The sequence below is a fragment of the Notolabrus celidotus genome, chromosome 22 (assembly GCF_009762535.1).
Source record: "Notolabrus celidotus isolate fNotCel1 chromosome 22, fNotCel1.pri, whole genome shotgun sequence".
NCBI classification, from domain to species: Eukaryota; Metazoa; Chordata; class Actinopteri; order Labriformes; family Labridae; genus Notolabrus; species Notolabrus celidotus.
Window position 1 is genome coordinate 7,519,091 of NC_048293.1, and position 26,924 is coordinate 7,546,014.

General features: G+C 41.7%; 1 protein-coding gene across 3 annotated transcripts in view; it reads left to right on the forward strand.

Moving 5' to 3' along the window:
- Positions 1–26,924, forward strand: part of stxbp6 (syntaxin binding protein 6 (amisyn)) — a 149,170-nt gene that overhangs the window by 84,824 nt on the left and 37,422 nt on the right. For 2 of the 3 annotated variants that reach the window (XM_034675267.1, XM_034675268.1), the window contains exon 6: positions 16,877–16,956. The exons of the other annotated variant lie outside the window; for it this stretch is intronic. In XM_034675267.1, coding sequence (XP_034531158.1) covers positions 16,877–16,956 — 80 coding nt within the window. The remainder of the gene's footprint in view (positions 1–16,876; positions 16,957–26,924) is intronic. 3 annotated transcript variants of the gene reach the window in all.

Genomic DNA, 26,924 nt, shown 5'->3' on the forward strand with positions numbered 1-26,924 from the left:
TCTATGTGGAAGTGGATCAAAATCTACTCTGGCAACTTTACTTCTTATGCACACTGGGTTTTTATATATGCTTAGATTGAATTCCCATGTACCTCTCCATCAGGTTTGAAAAAATATATATATACTATTTGTTGTTTATTAATACATGCAAAAGGATATTTTTAACTGAAGGGAAACAGATTTTATAAATACCACCCTGGGCTCCTGCTGAAAATGACACTGTATTGTGAAGACAAGTGGGATCGAGGGGAAAAAAAATCTGCAGTGACCCACTTCCTTGTGGACCTTTCAAATGCCATTTATGTTCACAGTACTGTATGCACAGGATTATTGTTGTTACAAAGATGCAACACATTAGGGATGCCTGCTTACAGAACCCATCTGCAATGCTAAAGCCTCACAAAAACACGTCTCCTTGTGATTGCATGTCCACCTTTAAGCCTCAAAGCACACCATATAGAAAAAAGGAAATGATCTCGTATGTGTGCTTGTGTGTCTTTGTGCACAGTATGACATGGTATCATTACTGGTCCAGCAGCCACTCCTGTAGTGTTTCCAGCTGTTAAGATATTGACTGGACTGAAGAAACCGATTGGCTTCAAACCAGCACTGACATGCAATCTTTCCCTCTTCTGGGACCACTCAGTGCTCTCCCCACGTCACATGGATGAGGTGATCATGGGAGTCAGTCTGGCGCTTTCAAAGACATATATCAAATAGGGTGTTCCTCTGGTTCAGCATGGATACACACAGCTGTTTCACACCTCAAGATGGAGACCTGAGCTACACTGTGTGGGACCTTCTTGATGCAGCTCTGAATCACACTGCAAAATGACTCATCACCTCCTTCACAGAATTAGTGCTTTATCAAAAATTATTAAATTGCGATAAAGAAGCCTGGAAAGATGTAGGTCTAGAACCTCATATTATTTTTCTCCAATTTCTACTGCGCTAAATGTGCTTTGGGACCATGTTTGCTTACCTTTGTTTTTATATTTATACAAAAAAAAACAGGCTCAAGCATCCTTAAAGTGCTAGTTTGAGTCACGTACAAGCCTGCAAATGAAAAATATTGCATATACATGTTTCAGACAGCCTCACAACTCTAGATAAATGAACCCAAATACCTGAATTAACATTTGCATGAACTCAATCTGCCTTTTACTTTAACTAATTGCATTAGTCATCCTCATATCAGCTCCAGTTAGTCTCTGCTTACATTGATCTGTGGGCAGAGGCTGATTGAAATTCTGGCCGTATGGTGAGCGTGTATGTGTTTTGAAAGGAGGAGGCAGAATCAATTCAAACATGTTCACGCTCAGTATTATCCCAGCCTGAGTTCTCCTCTCATTAGTCGCAGATATGTTGCTTCTGATAGCTCTGTTTACCTTTGAAGGAATCTTTGATGCAAAATGTTTTTTCTAAAAGGGAAATTCCTGACCGATCGTCTTCCCAGGAGTCAGCAGGCCATCAGTATGCAGACAACGCCCTACAGTTTTGCAGTGCATGCTGCGTGAAGCCTTCAAATCACGGTGGAATATGCAGTAGGGAGGATTCATAACAAAATCTGTCACTTCCTATTTGTCTATGATACATCACCGCAGCCTTTTTAATATTCTCCAAATTCCACCCGAGGATTGGGAGGTAGCAAGGCGAGTTATTGTGAGTCTAGTCTTTTCCTGTTGTTGTTGTTGGTGGTGGTGCTGTGTCCAGACCAGAGGTAACCGCAGTGTGAAGCTGTGAAGCAGCAGGAGTTTGTATCTGTCTCTCTATCGACATGGGAGATTTATCTTCTGGGCAAAGAGGCGGTGCCCAAAACCGTGTATCAGCAAAGTAATGACAAGCGCCGCACTGACACCAGGGGGCAGCAATTAACATGCATTAATCACATCGATTTAGGCTTCATCTCCCCTGGTTAGAGCTCTGTCTTTCTCTGCTGCACATTCTCACACAATGAAGCACGTACAGCCTCACACACCCAACCTGCTTTTCATATAGGACGCGAGTTCTGTTCAGGTTCACCTCTTGATAATGGTTTTATTATATGTATCCAATCACTCACACATGAGGTGGAAGAGGAAGTCAAAACAAAACTTGTAAAAGAACTTGTGAAGCAATTCTTCCTATCTTTTCAAAGAGAAAATCCCAGCTTTAAAGTCTGAAGTCAAAGCACGATATCAGTAATATTTGTTTTCATTAATGTCTGAGCAGTTTTCTTGTCCTCTCCATGCCCTCCTGCCTCTCCTTTTGATCATTCACAGAGGTTCAGCTTATACTCCCGTATTTCTCCACTAAGGGGCACTGCAGCTCAAGCTGACTCCTGTGGACCAGGAGAACCTCGCTGAACCTTTCGGAGCGAGGACCGGCCGCAACCGTGTCAGCTGCTCGCCTTTAGTGCCAGCCCCTAAAAGTTACCCAGGATACCTAAATCTGCTGAGCTGTCTCCACCTTCCTCTCCTCTCTCTCTTTCTACCGCAATACGACTTTTCCTCCCAACTCCCAGAGAAACTTCTCTACATCTTACTCTTCCTACTATCGCCCCTTCCTTTTTCACCCCCCCCTTCTGTTTCTTGTGTGCCTCGCTTCCTCTCTTGCTCTATCTTCTTTTTTTTCTTGGAGGCATCAGGTCCTTTCCAGCTGTAGTCAATCTAATCCCTCTAATTCACTTAATCTAATTTTCTGGATATGGTCACACTGCTGATCTCCAGTACCGGTCCTCCAAAATCTCACTCGCATGCTGATTTTCTGCCCAAATCCCCCCAAGCCTTCACTTTCCCACTTGTTCACATTACTTATAGAAAGTGACTGATTGGCACTAATTTGAGTGTGAGAAGTATGATACAACAAATGCCTGAGCCTCATTTTAAAGGGGAAACATTCCCTCCACTGTTTGCTGCATTCTGCAGTCACTGGACTCTCCTCTCATCGATCTTCAACATGTTTCACCCCTATAATTAGAGGATATATCGATCTTTTGGAAGAGTACTATCTTTGTCTGGAGCAGCTGACGATACAGAGGTGATCATTTATGTTGTTTATTCCAATCTAACTGAACCTTGCTGCAGGATTTCTTCATCTAGACTTTTTTATAGACATACTGTACCTTCGATATTAAGAGCTTAGAAAGGGAGGATGCGATCAAACCACATGATTCTTGCAGCTTCACATCTATTTCTGGGTGGTCAATGTTTTTCAACGTCAAAGATCATTACTTGGAGAAAGGAATGAGCCCACACACTTACTTAACGGCACATAAATATGTATCAAGTTACAATGTTTGGGCTAGTAGTGGAACAATCCATTGATCAGGAGTGATCCATCAATATGCAGTCAAATCGAAGGAATGTCTAAAACACTGATCTACATCGACATCTTAAAGGTGACATATCACGCTTTTTTCATCAATATATATTGGTCTATGAGGTCCCCAAAACATGTCTTTAAAGTTTATGCTCAAAAAAACACTTTGAAATCAGATTTTGGCATGCCTGAAAAGCCCTCTTCTTCAGTCCTCCTCAGAACACTCTGTTTTCCCTCTGACCACGCCCCCTCCGGAAGTGGATGTGCCTCGGCTCTCCAGCACATTGATCTAATGTTTACATGTTGGCTGAATATACACGGCTGCTCAGAGATCGCGTTACTTCAACCCTCTGAATCTGATCCTGACAGAGAGGCGCCTGCAGCAGGACCTTTCTGAACGATTGGTCATAGATTTAGTGTTTCTTGTTGTTTTATTTATCAGTATGTAGACGTGTGTCTTGGTACACAGCTACAAACATGTAGCTATGTGGCTATGCTAACTAGCGCTAGCACTTATCCATGATAAATAAAAATCATCCACTAGATCTTCAAATCTGCAGACGTGGGGAGTCAAACCGACCTCTGCCAGAAAGGCAGCGGGACCTTTTCTGAAGGATTGGTCACAGATTTAGTGTTTCTTGTTGTTTTATTTGTCAGTATGTCGACGTTTTTTCATTCTCTGGGGGTTTGTAGACATGCCAGGGACACATATTTCAGGTAAAGAACCATTAAAAAGTTAATTTTGCATGATATGTCACCTTTAAAGATATGCTTTTATTTTGAAAATTCATGTTGCTTCTCGTCCAGGTACATCTGTGTGTCATGAACTGTCAAACAATGCTAGCAGCAAGCAGATGATGGTAATCAACCCAGAAGATGATGAGGAAGATATTCAGTAGATCAGCTGTGTGAAAATGTGTTGGATTTCAGGGAATAGACGAGCCACCAGACGAGATCAAATACACAGGAAACACAATGATGAACAATGAGTGTAACATCTGCCACTTCGTTTTTCATCTGTAGTGATGAGCCAGTATAGTGTTTTCAAAAATAATGTTTTTTGAGAGCTACTCCATACTTCAATCCAAATCAGTCCAATCCAAGCCAAAATATCCAATCCCATCCAGTGAAATATGCAGACTGACTGCGACCAAGTCAGCAATGAGATAAATCATGAGTTGACAAACGCAGAATGAGTTGCTTTCGCCACAGATGGATGGGCACTATGTACAGCAGCATATGTAACTGTGACAGCTCATCAGACTGCTTTTCTAGGGAGTCAAAATGATGGAACTGATTGTGTTAAATGGATGCCTCATATAGTCTGATATCAAAGGTCCCTGATCTGAATCTAAATCTTAGACTTTGATACCTGCGAATATCACATGTAATATTGTACCTTACTCCCCTAGTTTCAACACACGGGTCTTCGCCAACACTTGACAAAACCCATATTGCAGCAGTGACTCCTGACTCACGTGAACACACCAGGAGCTTTCCTCTCCATGATGTCTCACATCCTCTAAACGTGAATTTTTATGAACTATCTGGGTTCTAGCAGCCTCGTTTCTCATTCAGTATTCAAAAGACGCTGCCAGTGTGTAGTACATGCGTGTTTGAGGGATTACCAAGGTCTATTAGCAGATAAGAGGGGCTTTCTCGCTGGAGATGGGGTATGTAGGTTAAACATTATGTGTCCCAACTCTCGCTTTTTAATCATATTCATAGATAAGCTCGGTGTTACTCACATCTTGCGGACCGTTTTAACTCAAAGCATTTCAAATGCCACTTGTTTCATCACGCTTTCCTGCTGCCACTCTATACTAACTCTCCACTCCCTCTCTCACTTACTTTCCTCATCTACCCGTGGCTCCTGGCTGCGGCAAATCTCTGCAGTGATTGTCAAAAAAAAAGGAAAAAATAAATGCATCAGATCCCCTTGAAAAATTGTTTGCTTTACACACCTCCTTTAACCTGTTATCATGTAGAAGTACAGAAGAGGGGATAAAAAATCTCATTTATGCGAGTAATGGTGTCAGTCTCACAGAGAGGATTAGGGCCAGGCCAACCAGACATTTGCAAAAAACGCTGGGGGAAAGTGGGCCGAACAGGACACACCCTTGTGTCGTATCTCACGTTCTGAATGTGTTTGTGCCGGACAGCTGAACAGAATGAGCACATAATATTCTTATCTGGTCTGTCGTTTTCCTTCCCTTCTGCCATATTCTCTCTTTGCATGTAGCTTTTGATCTTTACCCCTCTATCTTCTTTTCCTTCAGCTTCTTCTCTCTTTGTCCGCTCCCCGGGCCACCCATGGCCCACTTATGGATTTATAGGTCAACTGTCCGACAATTTCAGGTCGGTCTTATTTAATTCTCCCCGATGGGTGTCAGGAAAATGAGTTACCTGCTGGATCTCGGTTTGCAGAAATACTGTAAGTTACCGCCTGCTGTCTGCTCGACTGATGGACTGCGGGAATTTAATCTCTGTAGCTCTGAGTTCTGAATGTCATGAATAGTAAGAGGGAGGTTTGTGATAGGTGAGAAATAGAAGAGAGACATAGGCAAACTTTTGTCCCACTTGTTTAATTTGTTAGGGCTCACTCTGCCTTTCTGTGGCTTTTTTGAGTCTGGCAAATCATGGCCGAGGGATAAGACATGTCAAAAAGCCAAACTGACTTTGTTCATTAGTTATTTTTCTTTCATGGCTTCTCACACTCCTCTTTTCAGTTTCCCCGGCTCTGGCACTGTCCTCATATGCCTTCTCCTCTTCGATCTATTTTCTTTTCCCCAGTGAAATATGGATGTGTTCGGGATGACTGCAATGCAGCTGAAACAACAGAAATGCTCTTACTCCCACATCAGACAAAAGGGAGGGTGGCCTGTCATCCAGGCCTGTTTGGAGGTTTAAAGAGCCCCCGTGCTTTCAGGATCTGGTTGGACTGGGTCAGCTGAACTGGAGGGTGTTTGTGGGGGAGGGAGGGGTTCTGCTTGGCCAACAGATCCTCAAAGAAGCGAAGAGAAAGCCGTCGGTCCTGTAACAGCATGGGCACAGCATCACAGAGATAAAACAAGAGATATAAAGAAATAGAGAGAAAGAGTAGAGGAATAAAAACAAAGAACTGATGAACGAAAAATGTAGGGAGAAGTAACAAGCCTTCAGGCCACCCCAAAGTTTGACTCTACAAAGAGAGTTTTTCATGATATTGATGGCACATACACAAACATTGCATTTTCACCAACGGCACAACATTCTGAACTCAGCTGCCTCACGCTGACCCGAGCGTCTCAGTTCAGATTCAGCCTCCTGTGGTCTGAGCAAGCAACCCAGACAGGTGTTTTCCATTCTGCCTTATCCTTTTGTTTGGAGTCACTCTCACACCTCAGCCAGGCTCCTCACCAGCACTGCCCAGCAGGTGCATCAATGTCATCCTGTGTCCACCATGTGTCATTGCGGTAAATATAACGCTGACTTTAGGGCTTAACTGTTAATTTGAATGCCATAGGGTACATTCTGACTTTTATACCTGCAACTATGCAGAGGATGGAAAGAGAAAGCTGCAATGACAGGAAAACATAGTGCATGTGAACATGTGTTTGTGATAATGTGACTTGATTTTACATATTTAGGAGGTATGCTAATGAGGTATGTGGATCAAAGATATTTTAACATGTTAACACTTTTTACCCAGAATCAATCCTAAGTATTTTCTACACTTTAATTTGATGAATTATTTGGCCTCCAATCTCTTGTATGATCAGATTTCCTTCTGATTAATTACATATCAGCAGGTTTTGATACAGGCAGGAAAACAGTCTGTATTAAGTATTGAGAGCAAAAGCAGGCAGAACACTATGGCATCCCTGCCCTCACCTATTATAATATGAAAAATGCATTTATTTATCTCTATTAAAAGATATCTGCATGTTAGCCCAACTAACAATCCGTACTAGATAACACTTCAACTAGAGCAACAAATCCACTTGATGCAAATTTGTGAATGCCAATGAGCATTTAGATTTCCTGACTTCCTGGAATGCATCAGAAATTGGCCTAGCAGTCTAAGCCCCATGTACAAAGGCTATATTCCTTGTCGTAGCAGTCGCTGGTTGTACTACCAGCCACGGCCATTTACTGCATGTCTTCCCCCACTCCCTACTCCCCGCATTTCCTGTCCCTCTTAAGCTGTCCGAACTATAAAGGCAAAATCCCCCCAAAAATTGCATCATGATGTTTTTCTTTCATCAATTTTAAGATCCATTAGTAGCAAGTAAATCACAAGAAAGCGGTTTCTTTGTTGGGCTAATACAACTGAGTTAAACCAAGATTGCTCGGTCAATGAAATGTCAGAGAACAGTTTCCTTAAAGGTGACATATCACGCTTTTTTCATCAATATATATTGGTCTAAGAGGTCCCCAAAACATGTCTTTAAAGTTTATGCTCAAAAAAACACTTTGAAATCAGATTTTGGCATGCCTGAAAAGTCCTCTTCTTCAGTCCTCCTCAGAACACTCTGTTTTCCCTCTGACCACGCCCCCTCCGGAAGTGGATGTGCCTCGGCTCTGCAACGCGTTGATCTAATGTTTACATGTTGGCTGAATATACACGGCTGCTCAGAGATCGCGTTACTTCAACCCTCTGAATCTGATCCTGACGGAGAGGCGCCTGTAGCAGGACCTTTCTGAACGATTGGTCATAGATTTAGTGTTTCTTGTTGTTTTATTTATCAGTATGTAGACGTGTGTCTTGGTACACAGCTACGAACATGAAGCTATGTGGCTATGCTAACTAGCGCTAGCACTTATCCATGATAAATAAAAATCATCCTCTAGATCTTCAAATCTGCAGACGTGGGGAGTAAAACCGACCTTTGTGTTTATTAAGACAGCCTACAACTAGCATGCCTCCCTCCTAAGCTCCTTGTTAGCACACATTTGTGCAGGTAATGAAAAACGGGGGAGGGATTCAGTATTAGTTTATACAGTCTATGGGCTGAACAAGCTCCGAGCTCTGACTCCGTGACAGACTGGATATTGTTGTTACGTAACAAAAACACGGAAGTCTGAAACGGCTCGTTTCACACACATTTATAGAAAGGTGGAGAAATCAGAACAGGGGCAGAATGGATTTTTTTCATTCTCGGGGGGTTTGTAGACATGCCAGGGACACATATTTCAGGTAAAGAACCATTAAAAAGTCAATTTTGCATGATATGTCACCTTTAAGATCCAGATGAAAATAACTGCTTTAATATAAAATCAATTAATCAGCCAGTCAACCAAATGAAAATAATTTTCCAAATTGATTAAAACATATCATTGATATTGGAGATTTTTCAGGCAAAATTGTATTTAAACTGATAGTTTAATAACAGGGATTCATAATGGACATGTTCTCCAACTTCATGTCATTTTATAGAGAAAATGATTCATCATAAACATAATCGGCAGATAATCAGTTGGGCTTGCAAAATGTTGCAAGCCTAACTGATTATAAACAGCTGCAGACAAACTTCTGTCAACTACTTCCTGTGATAGTTATATTGCTTCAGCTCTAGATGGCATGTCTGAAATTTTACACTTCATGAGACAGGTCTGTCGTTGGTTATACGCCAAAAGTCATCAAAGAGACAATAAGTCAAATGATGTAATGTTTCTTTGTGTTTGGCTGCTCTCGTCTCAGGCAAGCCTTTAAGGTTCTCTGAGGTCAGCCTTCGACCAGAAATCTTTCCACACTGACACCAAAAGTCAATTTGTGTCCATAGACTGAATCCACACCATTAACCTTAGTGGATGGGAAGAGCACTATTCTGAGGTTTAGTTCAATAACCACTAAGTACATTTTCTCTAGTATTGCACATTTTGTATGTTTAGTTTTTGTTTCTTTGTACGTTTTTTCAACTACATTACAGAAGCAGCTATTGAACTGAATTTTTACTCTCTATTTCACATTTCATTTTCAGTTTATGTACTGCGTAGCAAAAAGCAAAATACATAGTGCACTCATAACAACACATTGTTAAAGAATACTGCAGAACTTTTTCCAACCTTGTATCTCTGCAAACCCTTTTCCACCTTCTTACTCCACTATTGTTTAATTTCGGCATTACAATAGGCTCCTTCTTGTAGAATCCAATTGTGTCCCATCACAGTGGCCTACCCTGTCTGTCAGGGTCCTGCTGCCTATCAGCTCTGGATGACAGACAATTAGTGGCAGTAGAAATAGCTTTTGAAGCAGACCCATTCCCCCTGAATTCCCTTGTCACAGCTCATCGCGATAAGGCAGTGACTGCAGAAGCACTGCAACTGGGATAGCAGGGCAGTTACAGCAAGCATTCATATTTCAACAGCCACTTGGGCTGAGACTGACTAAGAGGGGAGCACACACTCATGTGCACGTGTACACACACACACACACACACACACACACACACACACACACACACACACACACACAAACACACACACACACACACACACACACAGAAGTGCTAAACATGGCACTTAAAATACAGGCAGAATTTCACTCTGGAGTATGTTTGTGTGAAGCCTCAGCTTTATTCGGCACAGTTGATGAAGGACAAAGGAAGCTGAATTCATAATTGCAGTCGAGACACACACTGCCTCAGCATGCCTAAAAACTACTCACTTATTCAATGCACAGAAGCAATTAGGAGGAAATGAAATCTCTGCATTGCTGAGTTGATGTTTATGGCTCCGGCTGTAGAGCTAATTATTTCTGTGCAGGCACCTCAACAGCCAGAAAAAAGCCCCGAGCGTCAAATATCTTATTTAGAATAATCAGTTGTGCTCACTTTATTATCAGTGAACTGAGATGCTAATGTGTTGTCTGCTGTCTACTTAGAGCAGAAATTGTTGCTGGTTAGTGTCTATTACAGTAAACATGCAAGATTCACAAAGCCAAAAGATGGGACCCATGCAAACATATATTTTGTATATAAACTAGTTTTAGTCATCAGTAGCAAGGTTTATGGTAATAGATTTAATTTAATAATGAAGTATTTGACAGCAGTTGAGTGGTAACGTGTAATAATCACAGTCCTCCTTCTAAAGAGAGATTTAATAAACTTTATTAGATAATATCAAATATTGTCCTTCAAACAAACATATTTGTTTGGCTGCCACTTTGAACAAGCCAAACAGGAGTTCCAGCTTATATTTGAACATTTTTAATCTTAGATTTGAAGCCTGTACAATACATAGTCATAGTCCTGTGGAGCGGCTGTGGCTCAGTCGGTAGAGTCGGTCGTCTATCAGTCGGAAGGTTGGCGGTTCGATCCTAGCTCCGGCAGTCACATGCCGAAGTGTCCTTGGGCGTGGCATGAAACCCACCATTCAGCGGTGTGTGAATGTGTACGAATAATGTTATCTAATGGTTCCTTACTATATCAGTGGGTGAATGTGACAAGTAGAGTAAAGGCACTCTGAGTGGTCAGAAAGACTAGAAAAGCCCTATATAAGTACAAATCCATTTACCATTACCAACCCTAACCCTATACATGGTCATCAATGCCTAATTGGTATCTACCACCTACAAAAAACAGTTAAACATGTAGTACATGGTTTAATATTATGCAGGTGTGTGTGTGTGTGTTATTATTATTATTCCTGGATCTAAATTGTTCTAACCAAGCCATGCTATGACATGCCATTTGGGTCTTACATATATGCTTGTTTTCATCTGGATGGTAGAGCAGGTAGTAGCCAATATAGGAGCTACAGCCCTGACCAGTGGCAGTTGGCTACGCTACAACCTAAGGCTGATATATACTTCTGCGTTGCCGCTACGCAGCACGGGCTGATGCGGACATGAGCACCACATACTTGTGCGCCGATGTGTCCGTGTCACGCAGAAATTCTCCACCCAAACGCTTGAGGGCAGTGTGGTCTCTCTGATAGCCGGTCACCTCCTTCTGGCACCGCTACGATCTCTGTTTACTATTCCACAGCAATTCAGAGCGTGTTATAAGGAGATGAAATACAAGGTTGATGAGCAGGGATCCCAGAAGGGCTGTAAATGTGGGAAATACAATGCTGCTGAGCGGACCAATCCCAGGGCTTGCAGTCCGCGTCGATTATACGGGTAGTTACATTTTGGAGGATGTGCACGTCAGCTACGTGCGCAGGCCTCTGCGTAGGTACAGGACCTACATGGACCTCCAGCATAGGCTACGCCGTCGATTTGACGCAGAAGTATAAATCAACCTTTAGGCACAACATGTAACAGTATTTTGGGCTTACAATAATGAAAAACGTACAAATAGTAATTATAATGCCGACTAGTAAGGGTTTCCTCCCTTTATCTTTTAGTCGACTAAACAAGCACGTCCCTAATAGGTACCAGTTTGCTAAATTCCCTGACCTGATTAGCAGTAACCTGAGAAACTTGATAGTCCATGAAACAGGTAAATGCATTCTCTGTGAGAATGTATGAGTGGGTGTGCAATTGTATTATGTATGCTGTGTGTACAAAAAGTGTGTAGGTGTATGAGCCCTAATGAGGACAGCTCTCCCAGGTGCAGCCTCCAAAAGGACACTGTAGTAATGCACATGCATGCATTACATGAATGTTGCAGCATCTTGAAGCAGGAAGCATTAAAATGCAAAAGAGGCAAATGTGTTTTTTTATATGTTTTCATATATTTGTGTGTGTGTGACATTTGGTTGTTTAGATTTTTGTTTACTAAAATCGGATATACACATTACCAGGTGGTGAGCAAGCTGTCCTTCCTTATGACAGAATGCCCTTAATGAAACAGCGGAAACATACTGACATTTTCAGGGTCCTTTTAATGCATGCATTCTTGAGGCTACATTACAGCACAGGTAGACAGGGTTAAATCAGATACACCTTGCTGAGAAACACATACACACACATATACACACACGCATACACACACGCGCACAGGAGGAGCAGTTTGAATGAATACTTGATGCAAATCCAGTGATTCCAGCAGGAAGCAAAGCTCTGTTGAGGAAACTGATGTCATGTGTCAAACACAGGGGTTGTAGATTTAAAGCTGGCCTTTGCACCTTGACCCTTTGCTTCTCTGAGTCGGCATAGTTGGATAGTGTGCACTCAGCATCCCACAGCCGGGTATAGATGGAGCTGAAGGGGCAGAAGATGTAGGAGTTGGGAGGGGCTGGTGCTCTTAAGTGAAGCTCCAAAGGTTGGAGGGTCAAAGGGAGGCATTGGGCCTCTGAGACCCGCCTTCATCTCCGGCTGAGCGCTCTTACTTTGTGATGCAATGTGTGTGTTCTTCCCTTATCAGCAGTTTGTTTCATGTTTTTACAATCCACTACAAGGCTTTGGTAAGAAATTGACTGGGAGAACATTATAGATTATTGAACAAGCATTAAAACAATGGATGATGTAGCTCACCTGCCATGTTCATGACATCTTCATAGATTAATACAACATAATCAGCAATATTCTATCAAATACTAGCAAAGCCTGCACTTTCTGTAGTGTTATCCAGAAATCACAAATGGGAATTCTATTACCTGACAGATATATAAATGTGTTCTGATAAGATTTTCCTTGTACTTGCTGAAACATTATTCAGATTAACACTGGAACCATTCTCTTCTCTTGGCAAGCTCTGTGAACCATTCTTGAGTATTTGATGTTCTTTCTATTGAGCCAAGATTTTTTATAAAGACTTGGGCATTTAGACTTCAGGTTGCTGAAGACTATTTATTATTGAGGCTTCAGCTATTAATTACATGGCACTTCTTTCTGATGCATAAATACACCAGTGTATGTCACTGAAAGCACAGGGCGGACATTGTTTGTATTGGTTGTTGAATGGCAAAAGCAGCATGCCCAAATTTGTATGAATGTTGAGTCAATTATAAGCCCTTTCTTCAATCAGTAAGATTACATAACCTCACACTACTCAATTTAATTCACACCTTACTCACCTCCACCCACGGTTCTGTTATCTCAACTTCCCCCCTTGAGATACTCAGGTCAGAAATTTCATTAAGTAGACAATTTATACTTTTAAGGCTTTGTACAGCATATTACATTCTTTCAAATCCTTTCAAAGTGAGAAGAAATCATAGACTGCATCAAGCATTGACTATAGACTGTATAAATAATGGACGTAGTATTCGTGACATCACCCATCTGTTCTTGAGTGCTGTTTTGAAGCCAATCGTCTGCTTCACTAACTGCTGTCGAGCTAGTGTGAGGTAAAGAGTTGGCTTTGAGCCCCCTAGCCAGCAGCTACAGTGTTCCCGCCTGTCAGTTAAGTCAGCCATGTCCTTAAATGGGCAAAACTCGTAACCTTAATATCTTCTGAACTTTCATTTTAGAAACCCCTCGATACCCCCGTACAGTGTGTGCCAATAGAGAAATTAGCTACTTATTATTGTTTATTAATGCTGCAAAGATCGTCTTTTTTGAATGGGTGTGTATGTGGTTTAAGGTGTTTCTGCAGCCAGCCTCAAGCAGACGCTCGATGAACTGAAGTTTATGACACTTCCGCATGGGCTTCATATTTTGAGACTGGAGGTTGCCACTTCATATTGACGTAGTCTCTGTGATGTCACCCACTGGTTTCTGGAGAGATGTTTGAAGCCCATGTGATGGCGGGCGCCATGTTGGAAATTGACCCAACTAAATTTTTAATTAACTTAGAAACAAGCAAAGAGGTCGAGCTGAGGCTTTTCGCCTACTGGTATAGAGCTACAAAGCATTGGTGTCTCGGTCATCTCAGCCATGCCTCTGATTATTTAAATTCATGTATAACTCTTAGATACACGGGTTCAGTGTTTACAAAAAAATTTGCTACATACCCAGTTATTAGATTCAGGCTATAAACCTGTTAAATTGTACTATAAAAATAAGTATTTTAATATGGGACCTAATGGGGATTTGGCTTTTGCAGCCTTGAGTGGTTACTAGAGAAGCAGCAGTTTTTTGCACCTTCCCATTGGCTTCATTATTCAAAAAATTGAAGTTGCCACATGATAAATACAGAAATAGAAACATAACGAAAACTATTCAAATGCTAAGGAAAAGGTATATTTTCTACAGAAACTAAAACACAAGTTCTACGCTGAGTTTAAAAAAAGCTGTGCTTAACCACCACATATAAAACCCTTGTTGTTGCAGTCTGTTACGTCACCACCAAAGACTTGCATGGATAACTTAAATGTTCCACTTCTTCAGCAAAAGCAGCTGTAGTTTAGGCTTAGATAATCAACTCTGGTGTATTATATTCAATGTGATGCACAGCCCTGTGACTGCAGCTACTTCAATTCATGTTTCTTGACAATACATTGAATGGAATGTACTGTAGCCACTGAGTTGCAGGTGTCTCTGTTGGTGTGTTTATCTGTATGTCTTCCCCTCAATGAACCTGTCAATCTTCAGTAATGTTTGCTTTAGCCTTGACCCTGACCTAGACCAAGCGTCATGTCAGAGCTGTCTACTTTCTGAAAAGCCTCCAGTCCAGCTTGAGTCTCTCACTCTGTCTTTGGACTCGGATGGTTCGGTTAAATGGAAAATAATTCTACTTTTCCACACGGCCTAAATCTTTCATAAATGTTCCCTTCCCTCTCTTGTGCTCGCTTGTCAGTCTGGCTTCCTCTCTATTTCTTTGTGGAGAGGGGTGGCTGTGGCTCAGTGTTAGGGTTGGCTGTCTCTTAGTCAGAAGGTTGGAGTCCCCTTGTCGACATGCTGAAGTGTCCTTGGGCAAGACACTTAACCCTTAACTGCCTCGTTGGCTGTGCAATCAGTTTATGAATGTGGTGTGAATAGGTGAATGAGACATATAATGTAAAAGCACTTTGAGTGGTCAGAAGACTAGAGAACGTGCTGCATACATGTAGTCCATTCACCATTTACCATTTGCCGGACTTAGTTAGCTATGTGTTCTTTGTGTTGTCAAGTAATATCCAGTTTAGTATTTTTAGAATGCCAGTAGTGCATACTGCAGTTATTTATGCTGTATGAATTAAATGTTTATAATGGTTTGTCTATGGACAGCAACATTCACACTATATATAAGCAACACTCTTTAAGTGAGCCCAGCTTCTACCCTGAATTCTCCATTGTTGCCTCGGTCATCCCCCATCCTTGCTTCCTTCCTCCATTGTTTTTATGTCAAATGTCAGTCTCTCCTGTGTCTCTATTAGCCCTAATGCTCCATCACAGTCCCTCCCTCTCTCCATTCCTCCATCCCTCCCCCTTTTACTCAACCCCCTGGAGAGGAGCGATGCTGCTGATGCATCACCAACCGAGATAATTTGTTTAAATGACAGATTAAGAGGGTAACTCGATTTGTGTCCGATACTGTATGTAGTGCCTGTTACCAATCTAATAAAGCCACCCTCCCCGCCCCATTTGCTTCCTCCTATAGGCTCCTCCCCTCCTCCACATCCAATACCCTGCATCCTAGAGCGTATCTGCAGCAATAAACTCTCAGTTCAATGAGAAAGAAAGAGAGAGGGGGATCTGCAGAGGCTTGTCTCCGGGGCTGTAACATGATCGCAGGCCAGGGCCACCAAGGCCTCCACAGTAATTGAATTGCGAGGCCAGGAAGCTGTGAGGTTTGGCGAGGCGCTCATTGACTCATTGATCGGTGCAGAGGGGCTGCAGAAATATGCCTTGCAGTCGCAGCCAATCAATCAAACAATTAAGCCCCTTCTCTGTAGCTGGCTGTGGTCCATTTAAGTCTAACCTCCCAACCCCCCAGTGCTGCACATTCCAAATTAATTGCTTCTCGCCACAGAGTAGGTCTCGTCTCTCCTGCTCCCTCTTTGTACCTGGGGAAAAGGGAATTGTGAGTCTGCACAATTCCCATTCTTATAAAGCGCTGTGTAAACTGTGACAATCCACAATCCCTGCTCTGAGATGCTCAGTGCCACCTGCTTTCCTTGATTGTGAAATCCAGGCACGTTTTCATTGGAAATTAGTCTCACTAGGAATAGTTATGTGAGCTCTGGCTGAACTATCTAGGAATGGGAGCAAAGATGGAGTATGTTTCTGCTCGTTCATCGAGAGGGTTGCATCCAGTGAGAGAAGGAGGAGGGGGTCATCAGCTTGGCCTTTCCTGCAGCATGCCCCTCCTCCTCCCATCTCCTGAACCTTCTTCGTCTTACAGGGCAGTAAAACCATGTCCTACAACAGCGGCAGGAGGATTATTCCTCGTTCATGGCTGCGTGACTGGAATCCACAGCCTCTCTCCTCTCACCATATGGCATTATCAATTTTGTTCACTATGGCAGAGCCTGTCACCTTAAGACTGCGCCTCCCTGGCAAGCCGCCCCAGCTAGCATCTGTCAGGGGGGACTAGCTGGGGTTTAATGTCTCAGTCTCGCTTACACTCTGCCTTTTTCCCTCTTCCTCCCTCCCTTCCTCTCCCCATTCCAATTTTCCTCCCTCGTTTCTACCACCATCATTTTGGAGTGTAATATGTGAAAAGGGTTTAGAAACTTTGTGCACTTAACCCCAGCTTTCCAACTTCTAACAGCTGCTCTTGTACAGTAGAGATAGCCACAGCTATTGGCAAGATATGATACATCAAATATGCCTCCTTTTTAGGAACGTGTCCTCAATCTTTCCACACGGCCACCTGGCCTGGTTTCTGACCTTGAGGAGATGTGTCCGACGCTGAGAGGGCGGTAGGATGTCAAAAACACACACAAGCACACACCACATATGTTGCACACTCACACCCTACACACACACTCAGGCTCACTCTGGCATATGACAAGTTGTGTATTCCTGGCGTGGATGTCCTTGGGCTGTAAGCACACAGTCAGAGAAGTGAAGGACCTGGGATGTCACCAAATAAAGATGGAAGGTGTTGAGGAGTAATCCTTTCATCAGGGAGGCAGCTGATGTAAACAAAGACAGACAGTCAGACCCCTGGATGTTCTGCATGGGGAGGTGAAACTCATTTCATTCAATATTTTTGATTTAAGCCGACGGATTTATCCACAACAATGTGTAATGAATACATCATAAGCTTTAATTATTCCATTCAGGAAACAGACCAGTTTCATGCCACAGTGCCCAGACTGCAGATGTCATGGCTCTACTTGCATTTTGAGGATAAAATAAACTTTTGTGTTTAATGCTAGAAGATAACTTCTAATCATTCCTTTGGGGCACTTTGTTCTGTATTTATATAGCACATTTCATACACAGCTACACATAAAAGTATGAATCAAAACAAAAATGCATTTTACGAAAAAAGGGCATGCATACATATATATATATATGTGTACATACAGTATGTATGCCAACAGCTATACACTCGCATGTACTTATACACACATACACATATATACACAGACATGGGGCATAAATGCTTATAGCAGCCTCTCCTGCTCAGGATTTTGTTCTTGAGATGGTCAAAAGTGATCCTAAGGGCTCTAGCTGGTGTGTAGCTGAGAAGCATGTTTTTTCGATACCAGGCTTTGTACACAAATACAATCATTTTAAAATCAAACCTAGCTTGGACTTGGAGCCAATGGAGGGATCAAGCGGCAACCTCCGGTCTCAAACGATGAGGCCAATGCAGAAGTGCTATAAACTGCAATACATCGAAAATCCGCTTGAGGCTGGCTGCAGAAACACCGGAAACCACATAGACATGAATGGAAAAAAGACGATCTTTGCAGCATTAATAAACATGTTTACAGCTTGGTTCAAAAAACGGCTTGGCCCTATGAAGCTAATCTCTCTATTGGCACACACTGTGCGGGGGTGAATTTTTTTCTAACGTGATGGTTCAGAAGATATTAAGATTACCAGTTTTGCCCAAATAAGGACATGACTGACGTGACTCCCGGTCGGGAACACATAGCTGTTGGCTAGGAGGCTCACACTACGTCACACTCTGCCTGGTTGAGTTCCGCATTTCCAATATGGCTGCTGCCGTCGACTTGCTTCAAAACAGCGTTCAGGAACAGATGGGTGACGTCACGGATACTACGTCCATATTTTATACAGTCCATGGGAGGGATATAAGAACCTGTGTGATGTGCTCAAACTATTTAGTTCTCGTGAGAACTTGTGCAACTGTATTTTGAATGAATTGTAGTAACTGGGTAGTTGATGAAGGGAGGCTGGTGAATGGACCCTTGCAGTTGTCTAGTCTACTTGATATAAATGCATGCATTAGAGTTTCAGCATCTGATTGCGAAAGAAAGCCCCTGATTTTTTAGATAATTTTCAGATGATAAAAGGATAATTGTGTGATCTGATTGATAAGGCTTTTGAAGTTTGGATCACTGTCCATGAACATCAAGATTTTTTTGCTTTATTAGAGCTAGCTGGCATGCTAGCTTAAAAATAATAGAACTTAAGGGAGGTGCAATTTGGAGTATTTGGATCTTTGCACTAACATGAGAATTTCAGATTTTTCTTTGTTCAGGTGTAAAAAAAAAAAATGGGCCTTCGCCAACCTTGTCGGTGCTCAGGCCCTAAAAAAAACTCTGTCACTCATAGTTTAATATAATAATGGCTCTGATACAGTAATGATAGGGATTTAAGTCATCTGGATGCAGTGATATGTAGCAGTTTGTTTTGTATACTGTGTGGAATGTTTTGCCTGCTTACTGACGATATAAATGTATATTGCATGACAGCTGAATATCAGTACACAGAACAGACAATTATAATCGTTGACATAAAAAAATGAATGCCGATAGCCCTTTTTAAACCAGAAGTGGTGCTGTTTTCCCATCATTTCCCTTGGTTGATATCATTACGTCTCTTGCATGTAGCTGAAGAAAGGCGTACCAAGCTTTTTGAATTGTGAGGGGATTTGAATGTATCTTTGATATCCTAATCCTCACAGGTTTAATTCTGTGTGTGTGTGTGTGTGTGTGTGTGTGTGTGTGTGTGTGTGTGTGTGTGTGTGTGTGTGTGTGTGTGTGTGTGTGTGTGTGTGTGTGTGTTTGGATTTATGTTTGTGTTATCCTGTGAATCACATGGTAGACAGAAAGATGTATTGTGTGACTCGTTTGTAGTTTGATGATAATTGAATGTCATATGTCCATATATCTGCACGTGGTCGTGGAGATTTCTTCCATCTCCTCTATCTTTAGAGTTTTAGTTGTTAGTGTTGATCTTTTCTGAGATTTTGGAGAACTTTCTATTTTTCCCACGTAACTCACATAAGTTAAAGTAATAGCAAATCTAAATGCTAATGTAATGCTAGAATGCACTGTGGGTATTTTTCTTAGCATACTTTAGATTGACAAAGAAAGTAAAATCCAGTATATGGACATTTTTAAATTGCGTTTGAGATTTTCTGAAAGAAAGGGCAGTTAATCATTAATATCATGGGCATGAACCTGCTTTGCATAATGTTTGAATGATCAAATGATGCTCAAAAATAACTGCTGAGGAAAAACTAGTCCAAGGCTAGTGTAAAATTCCATGCCTAATGAAAAAATCATGAGACCAGAGATTGAACTGAATATGAAAATGTGATGCCAGGGTAAGCAGAGATGCTCCCGTCTGTTTCCTGCATGTTTCAGATGGAGTCCTTGTGGTTTTTTTATATTTCACTCCGCCTATCTCTGGCAGTTAAAAGTCTTCAGACTGACAGCACCAACAAGAGAGGCAGAAACTGAGAAAGGAGGAAAGACAGGAGGCAAGCCCGAGCCTTCTTTAAGTAGAACATTCACACCATATTGAAAGCATCCCAGGCCTGGCGGCGACTTATTTTAGCCGGGCAGCATTGATCTCATGCCAAGTCATTTTTAGCAGGATGATGTGTCCTTTATCTGTACCTTTTGGGGATGTTGATTCTCTCTGCTGTGTATCTCAAGTTTTCACCAGACAGAGAGGCTTCTAAAGGGACAAGGGATATTCCCTGCTTGCAAGAAATAAACATAATAACCATTGCTTGTGCTTCACATACATTTCAAACAATAAAGAATAAACATGTTTCATATGGTGTGTTAACGATTACACCAGGAACCAGCCTCTAAATAGTGCCTGTTCAGTTAGATGTGATATCATCTCCCTTACTTCAAGAGCGAATCTCTTTAGGCGACTCTCTGGTCACACAGATGTGTTAACACGATTCCCTCGTTATCTTCCATTCAATCAATCACTGAACGACAGTGATTTGCTGAATTGCTCTTTTATCCTGGATGTCTTGACTACATAAGTTGCACAATGGAGGTCGAGTTTGGATGAAAGCCAGCTGGCTGAGACAGCCATCTCTGGCAGGAGAGGCCCAATAGAAACACAGCGTCTATATTATGTCCTCTTAATTTGTCTTTTTATGTTCATGTCTTCTGTTAGCATCCAGAAATGTCCAACTGAATTGCTCTCACAGTGTTCACCCTCTCTTTTATTTTTGTGCTGTGCAGCCATGACAAGAAAATGGGAGCTGCTGATGATGACTATCACACGTCCAATCTCCAATTAGCTAAAGAGAGGAGCTGGTTAATTACTTCTTATAATGTTCACCAGCCAGTCCTTAAGGCTCTGAGATTCGCTATGATGCACTGGGAGGGTCATTCTGACCAGTAATGAGTCCACATCTCTACAAAAACAGCCCCCTCTTGGCCTATTTGACTTCACTTCATATTCTTCTATGAAATATTCTATCATCCATGAATCAAGGGATGTAAAGTAACTGGTTAGATGTATGTATGGTGTTATTATACATCCATAAAGTAAGAAAATAAGCCACCTATATGCTTGATATTTTTCTCATGCAAACCTGTATTTGGTGCCCAAACACCAACTAAAAGCGTTGAAAGGCTAGCTGATTTCTCACATTGTCTTACCTGTCAGGGAGACACACACACACACACACACACACACACACACACACACACACACACACACACACACACACACACATACGCACGCATGCACACACACACACACACACACATACGCACGCATACACACACACACACACACACACACACACAGACACACACACACACACATACACACACAGCTCTGCTGTTTGAGAGCTTGTTTAGTAGCTGTCCAATACCATGTTTGTGCCAAAGACAAAAAAAAATAACACAAAAACCAGAACACACGTCTAAGGAAACAGGAACACATCCAATTATTCTTGAAGGTGTAAACATTTTGGCAAGCTACAATAATAACGACTACCTGACTCATCTTAACACTCTGAAACACTCCACTGGAACTGACAGGTGAGTGATTGTTGTTTGTTCTTGTGTAGCGAGTGTGCGTGTGTGTGTGTGTGTGTGTGTGTGTGTGTGTGTGTGTGTGTGTGTGTGTGTGTGTGTGTGTGTGTGTGTGTGTGTGAGTGTGCATGAAAGAGAAAGAGAGAGACTCTGATAGAGTGAGAGTATCATGTCCCATCTTGAGTTTTAGAGTCTGGCTCTGTCAGTGCTGACTGCAGACAGTGAGCAGGTTTTGCTATGAAAAGCTGCTGGGGAATTCCACAGGGATCCTATTAGGGACACTTCAACTGGGGGCTGATGCTGCACTGCAGACATGCAACACGCACTGAAAGGCTCACACATACACAGATATTGGCTTCTGGACTCTCGATGAAGAAGTTATTTTTAAGCTTTTACTGTTCACTACTTGTGCTATGTAAAATGTTCAGTTTGCAACCATTACGAGCCTTGACTGATTCTGGGTATCAAATCCTAAGTAGTTTTTGGATGTTGTCCAAAACTTAAAACTCAAGTATTAAAAAGTTTAAAGCACTGAAAACTCCCATATTTTGAAACCATACATCCAAAAGTTGGTATTTTTTCATACAGTATGAAATATTGACATGGTAACTGTGGTGTAATCCATTGGTTTCTGAAGAGGTTTTATAAAATGACTGTTGCCATATTAGAAATGCTGACTCCAGCTAAATTTTGGCTAATATAATCTGACAGGAGTGGAGTGGAATCCGTAGCTTTTCACCCTAGCAAACAGCTTCAATGCGCCCACCTGTCAGTAAAATCAGCCATGCGCCTCATGAGTTATGTATAGCCTAAACACAATTAAAACACGTGTCATTAAATAAATCACCTCCACTATAGTTTTCACAAATGAAGGACTAAGGTGTAGAGACTTAAACCTATTTTTTACCAGGCTGTAAAAAATTATTGGGCTATAACAAGACAGTTTTTGGAGACAGCCTCAAGTGGACACTCAAGGAACTGCAGTTCATTGTGCTACTGATTGGTGTCCCTGCAGCTTGGTCCTGTTCTAACACAAAATATAACACTGGTACTTTGAGAGGTTTGGCATCCTCTACTTTGTCATACTGAAAAACATTTATTTTTCCTCTACTAGTGTTCTTGAAAAAGTGTTAGTCGAGTATTAGTCCTAAAACCTCCAACCAAACCCTAACAGTATCTCAATGCTGTTTCTTTTCAGTGCTTAGACCAACCCCCTCTTAGTTTTTGAAACAGTAACTAAAATGAAGAGGTGCAGGAGGTTGAAGTATCAGCAGTAGCAGCAGCAGCAGCGTACTATTGAACTGTCTAAAGGACAGATTGATCCGGGTTGGAAGTCGTCAATAAAGGACCCTCATGATTATCAAAGGCAGATCAATATTTGACCCTATTGCTAAAATGCAAATCAATACTCAGCCTTGTTATTATCATGTAATGATTTAATCAGGCATGAAATGCATTTTTGTAGAGTCCTTAAGCAGTAGTGAGGGTTAAGTAAGAGTACATTAGAGGTTTTGGTAGTAATTGTATCATTTCAGTTGGGTTCCTTGGTGGAAGTAAACAAACTGAACTTTACTGCTGTTTCTTTACATACAGAACCTTCAATGTCAGCAGATAATTCAATATAAAGCAACAGGATAAATGACACTTTCCATATTGTGACCATTACATTTCCACAGAAAGCCTGTGTTCATGCAGGCCTTAGGGAGAAGACAGAGCATATAGAAAATCAGCAACAGACCAGAGTTACAGTACATCCTGCAGAGAGCACATGTACTGTTTGATGCACTGCGGAACATATGAAATATGAGAGGGATTATGGAAGCAAATGAACACATACAGCAAGCACTGTGTCTGCTAAGTCCTCCCTGAGGTCCTCTCGTACATTACTTTGAAGCGTTGCAGAGGGAGAGGGAGGAATAAAAACTGTGTTGTCAGATGATTGAGGGCTCATTTCCTTTATTAGAGGATTTATACTCATTTAGACCGTTTTGCCCCTGTTAATTTTTTTCTGATAAGCCTCATCAGAGATGTCCAAAAGTCTCAGCGGAGAGGGGAAATGGAAATACTGTAATCTGTGTAATGCAAATAAATGCAAGCATTTTAGCTGTGCTAGGGCTCCGAGACTTACTTTTTGAAGTTGTGTTTTGGTCCCTGCTGAAAGCTGTGCAGCCATGATAAGTGCAGATTCATCCCCATGATAAACTCTTAACAGCCACTTTGCATGCGTTGGTGGGTGTTGCATGCAAAGTGGATCAATAACGGAAGTGTTACCTTGTAGCTGCATGCACATTTTCGATTTGTCAGCATCATCCATTAAGCTGTTAATTATAATCGCCCTCTGCCAACACAGGTCTCTGCAATTAGCATATGAACCACACAGACAAACACAGGTGAATGCATGTGAAAAACAAACATATGCATGGATACGCCCTCACCCTGTAGTATCAGTTTACAGCAGTAACTGTCAATAGCATTTGTCTGCACAGCTGTATACATAGCTTAAGCAAAGAAAACAGAGCAGTGCTCCTGTATTTGAATTGCCGAAGAAGACCAGCAATGTGTTTGGCTCTTAGTCAGCCACGAAATGACCTTCATTCACATCTATCGAGACAGCATGGATCCCTGTGAAGAGGAGGAGGGGGGTGGAGGGGGAGGCGTGCGCAGAGGAGGTTGGTGATGTTTCCTTTCTGTCCACTAGCAGCATTTCTGTGTGTTCCTGGCTCTGAAACAGATACTCTCTCACAGGAAGAGGTGGGGGTAGGAAGAGGAGACCTCTGAAGGTGAACGAGGCAAAGGGATTGAAAGGAGGGGATGAAAATAACAGGACAAAGGGGGGGATAGAAAACTAAATTAAAAAAGGTGCAGAGAATGAAAATGAGGTAACAAGCCAAATGGGGAGAAGTTAGGAGGTAGAATAAAGAGGAGGGAGTCGGACTCAGCAGGGAGGAGAGTGGGAATTGCACTTTTTTCTGGCTACTTCACAAACAGAAGCTTCCTCACTAAAAGTTAATTTATGCATGAGGCAGCCAGACCCTCACGCTATGGTACCTGTTTTGCATATCTAATTAAGTCAGCTCATGTATTTTTTGTGGAGAGATGATAATTGCTCATATTTGAATTTTTTAGGCAATGAAACATAAAACCTGAGAAAGCCAACCAGGAGAACTTCTGAGATGTTAAGCTCAAGACAACTGGTCATGTGTTCCGTTCTGGGACCTTGAGCTGCCTGACTGAAGCAATCAAAGCTTGGCACACAATGTGCATGAGCATGGAGGTGCACTAGTACATAATAGATTGTAAGTAAGAAGAGGAAGTAGACACTCAATGTCTTGTGGACTACTGTTTTCAAGCAAGCATTGAGTCTGACATACTGTGACAGTATGTGGATGATTCGAGAGAAGGGGGAAGAGCAAATCTTTGGTTAGCTTGTTAATGCTAGTGCTAGCTTGGCTATAAGGAGCATCTATACATACCTGTTCTTTCACTATATCATGTCATTGGTATGTTATTTAAACTAGCATATTGCGTACACATATGTAAAAAAAAAAAACATGTAAACTGACTTCTTGAATTGTCTCTTAATCCAAGACCCCCATCAGGATTCTTTTAGTTGTGATAGTGACCTGTCTTATCACAAGGTAACCATACCCTATCACTGCAAAAACTCCAATCTTGCTGTGTTTGTCTCAAAATACCTCATTATGTGTCATATAAGCTACATCAACCTAACAATTCCAGATCTCTCTCCAATGAAAACTGTACAAAATGAACGGACAGCCAGTCCGGTGCTCCTTTGCGCAGCAATTGTTTTGAAGTACCTAACAACCCTCTGTGTTGATGCAGTATATCCAGCACCCTTTCCCATACAGTGTGAGACATGCATGATGGATAGGTCACACAGGAGCGTCCCATGTCCGTTTAATCATAGCAGCAGGTGTGGCGAGGTGAGAAACTTCACACTGCTAAGGAGCTGAGATTGATTGGTTGGGGGTCAATGAGAACAAACTAATACTTCAGAGAGGGATGAAGGGAGGAAGGGACCTGAAGGAACAGAAGGATATAGACAAAGAGGGAGAAATCGCTCTGAGCTTTTGTGTGGTTAAGACCCTGATAATCATAACACAAATGATGCAGCTTTCATATAAAGCAGATTAGGTTTTTGTACTCTCAGAAGCTCATTCTGTGACCCAGGCGGATAAAACAAACACTTATTCAGTTATAATGCGAGGACAGCAGGTGAAAATAGTGTCTCTGGGAGTAATCTAGTGTCAGTGTCAGTGGCCTGAGCTCCATTATGGATGTTGTCCAAGGCAATCATCATTGCTTCTGCTGGACGGCATCCACATTCTCACTCCAGGAGCAGAGCAGGCTGCACAGAGAAACAACAGACTATGTTGAGAGATATTCTACCTATCCTATTTAAACAATGTTATCTTTGACAGGTGCTCCAAACCTTGTCACCACTTTTGTTGCCAATTTTTGCGTACACAGGTCCATGTACTGCAGTCTTTCCTGTAGAGTGTAAGCTGATTGTTTCTCATTAGAAGTGTGGATTAGATCAGGATCCTAAACCTGTTCAAGGACTCTCTGACCTTCTACTTCCAGGTTTCTACTTAAAAATTTAGTGCAGCAGCAGTTGTCAGGTTCACTCACCCCTCTGACCATCCGCCACCCTTAAACTCTCACACCTGCTTTGATATGTGTGGGTGTGGGAGGGATGATGTGGAGGCTCAGTCAAGTAACACTGATATCATGCTGCATAGTTAACTTCTCTTATTTATTCTTCTGGTCTGATGTAATATGTGACGACCTCAAATGAACAAAGACAAAATATGTACACAGAACGTAACAGATTGATAAATGCAAGGGTAATATTTTCACTCCTTTTTGCTCTGTTTTAGTCTGCACCGCCTACTGAGGGAAAATATGGCTTTCAGCTGCTACAGCCATTTTGTTCAAAAGCTAATGGCTAATTTTATGTCTACTATTTGACACTGAGTACAACAGTAGGTTTTTAGAGCTACTTTAGAAGAAAAGATCTGTCTGATAGAGCTGAATGTGAGAGACAGTATCAAATGAACCAAAACAGTGCAGTCAGAGGCTGAACCTTGATATAAGTAGCCAAAACCAGCTGTAAAGATACCTAAAGCTATAGATCTTCATGATCAATTCCAAAAAGTTAATCTGTAAAATGGATGGATTTATTTCACATTATCACATTTTTGTGTCATTGTTATTTATTGTGTCATTGTTATTTAATTCAGTGTTGTCATACAATCTTTGACTACTGTACGACCAATTTTATGTCCTTGATTTGGTTTCTTAACCAGACCTGTCTCATTGAGGAATGTAATGCTGAAAACGTAAACATGACGATGATTATCTCAAAAACTAGTTACATGATTTGATAACTACATAAAACTCCAGAGCTGTAAACCTATGTTCTTTTA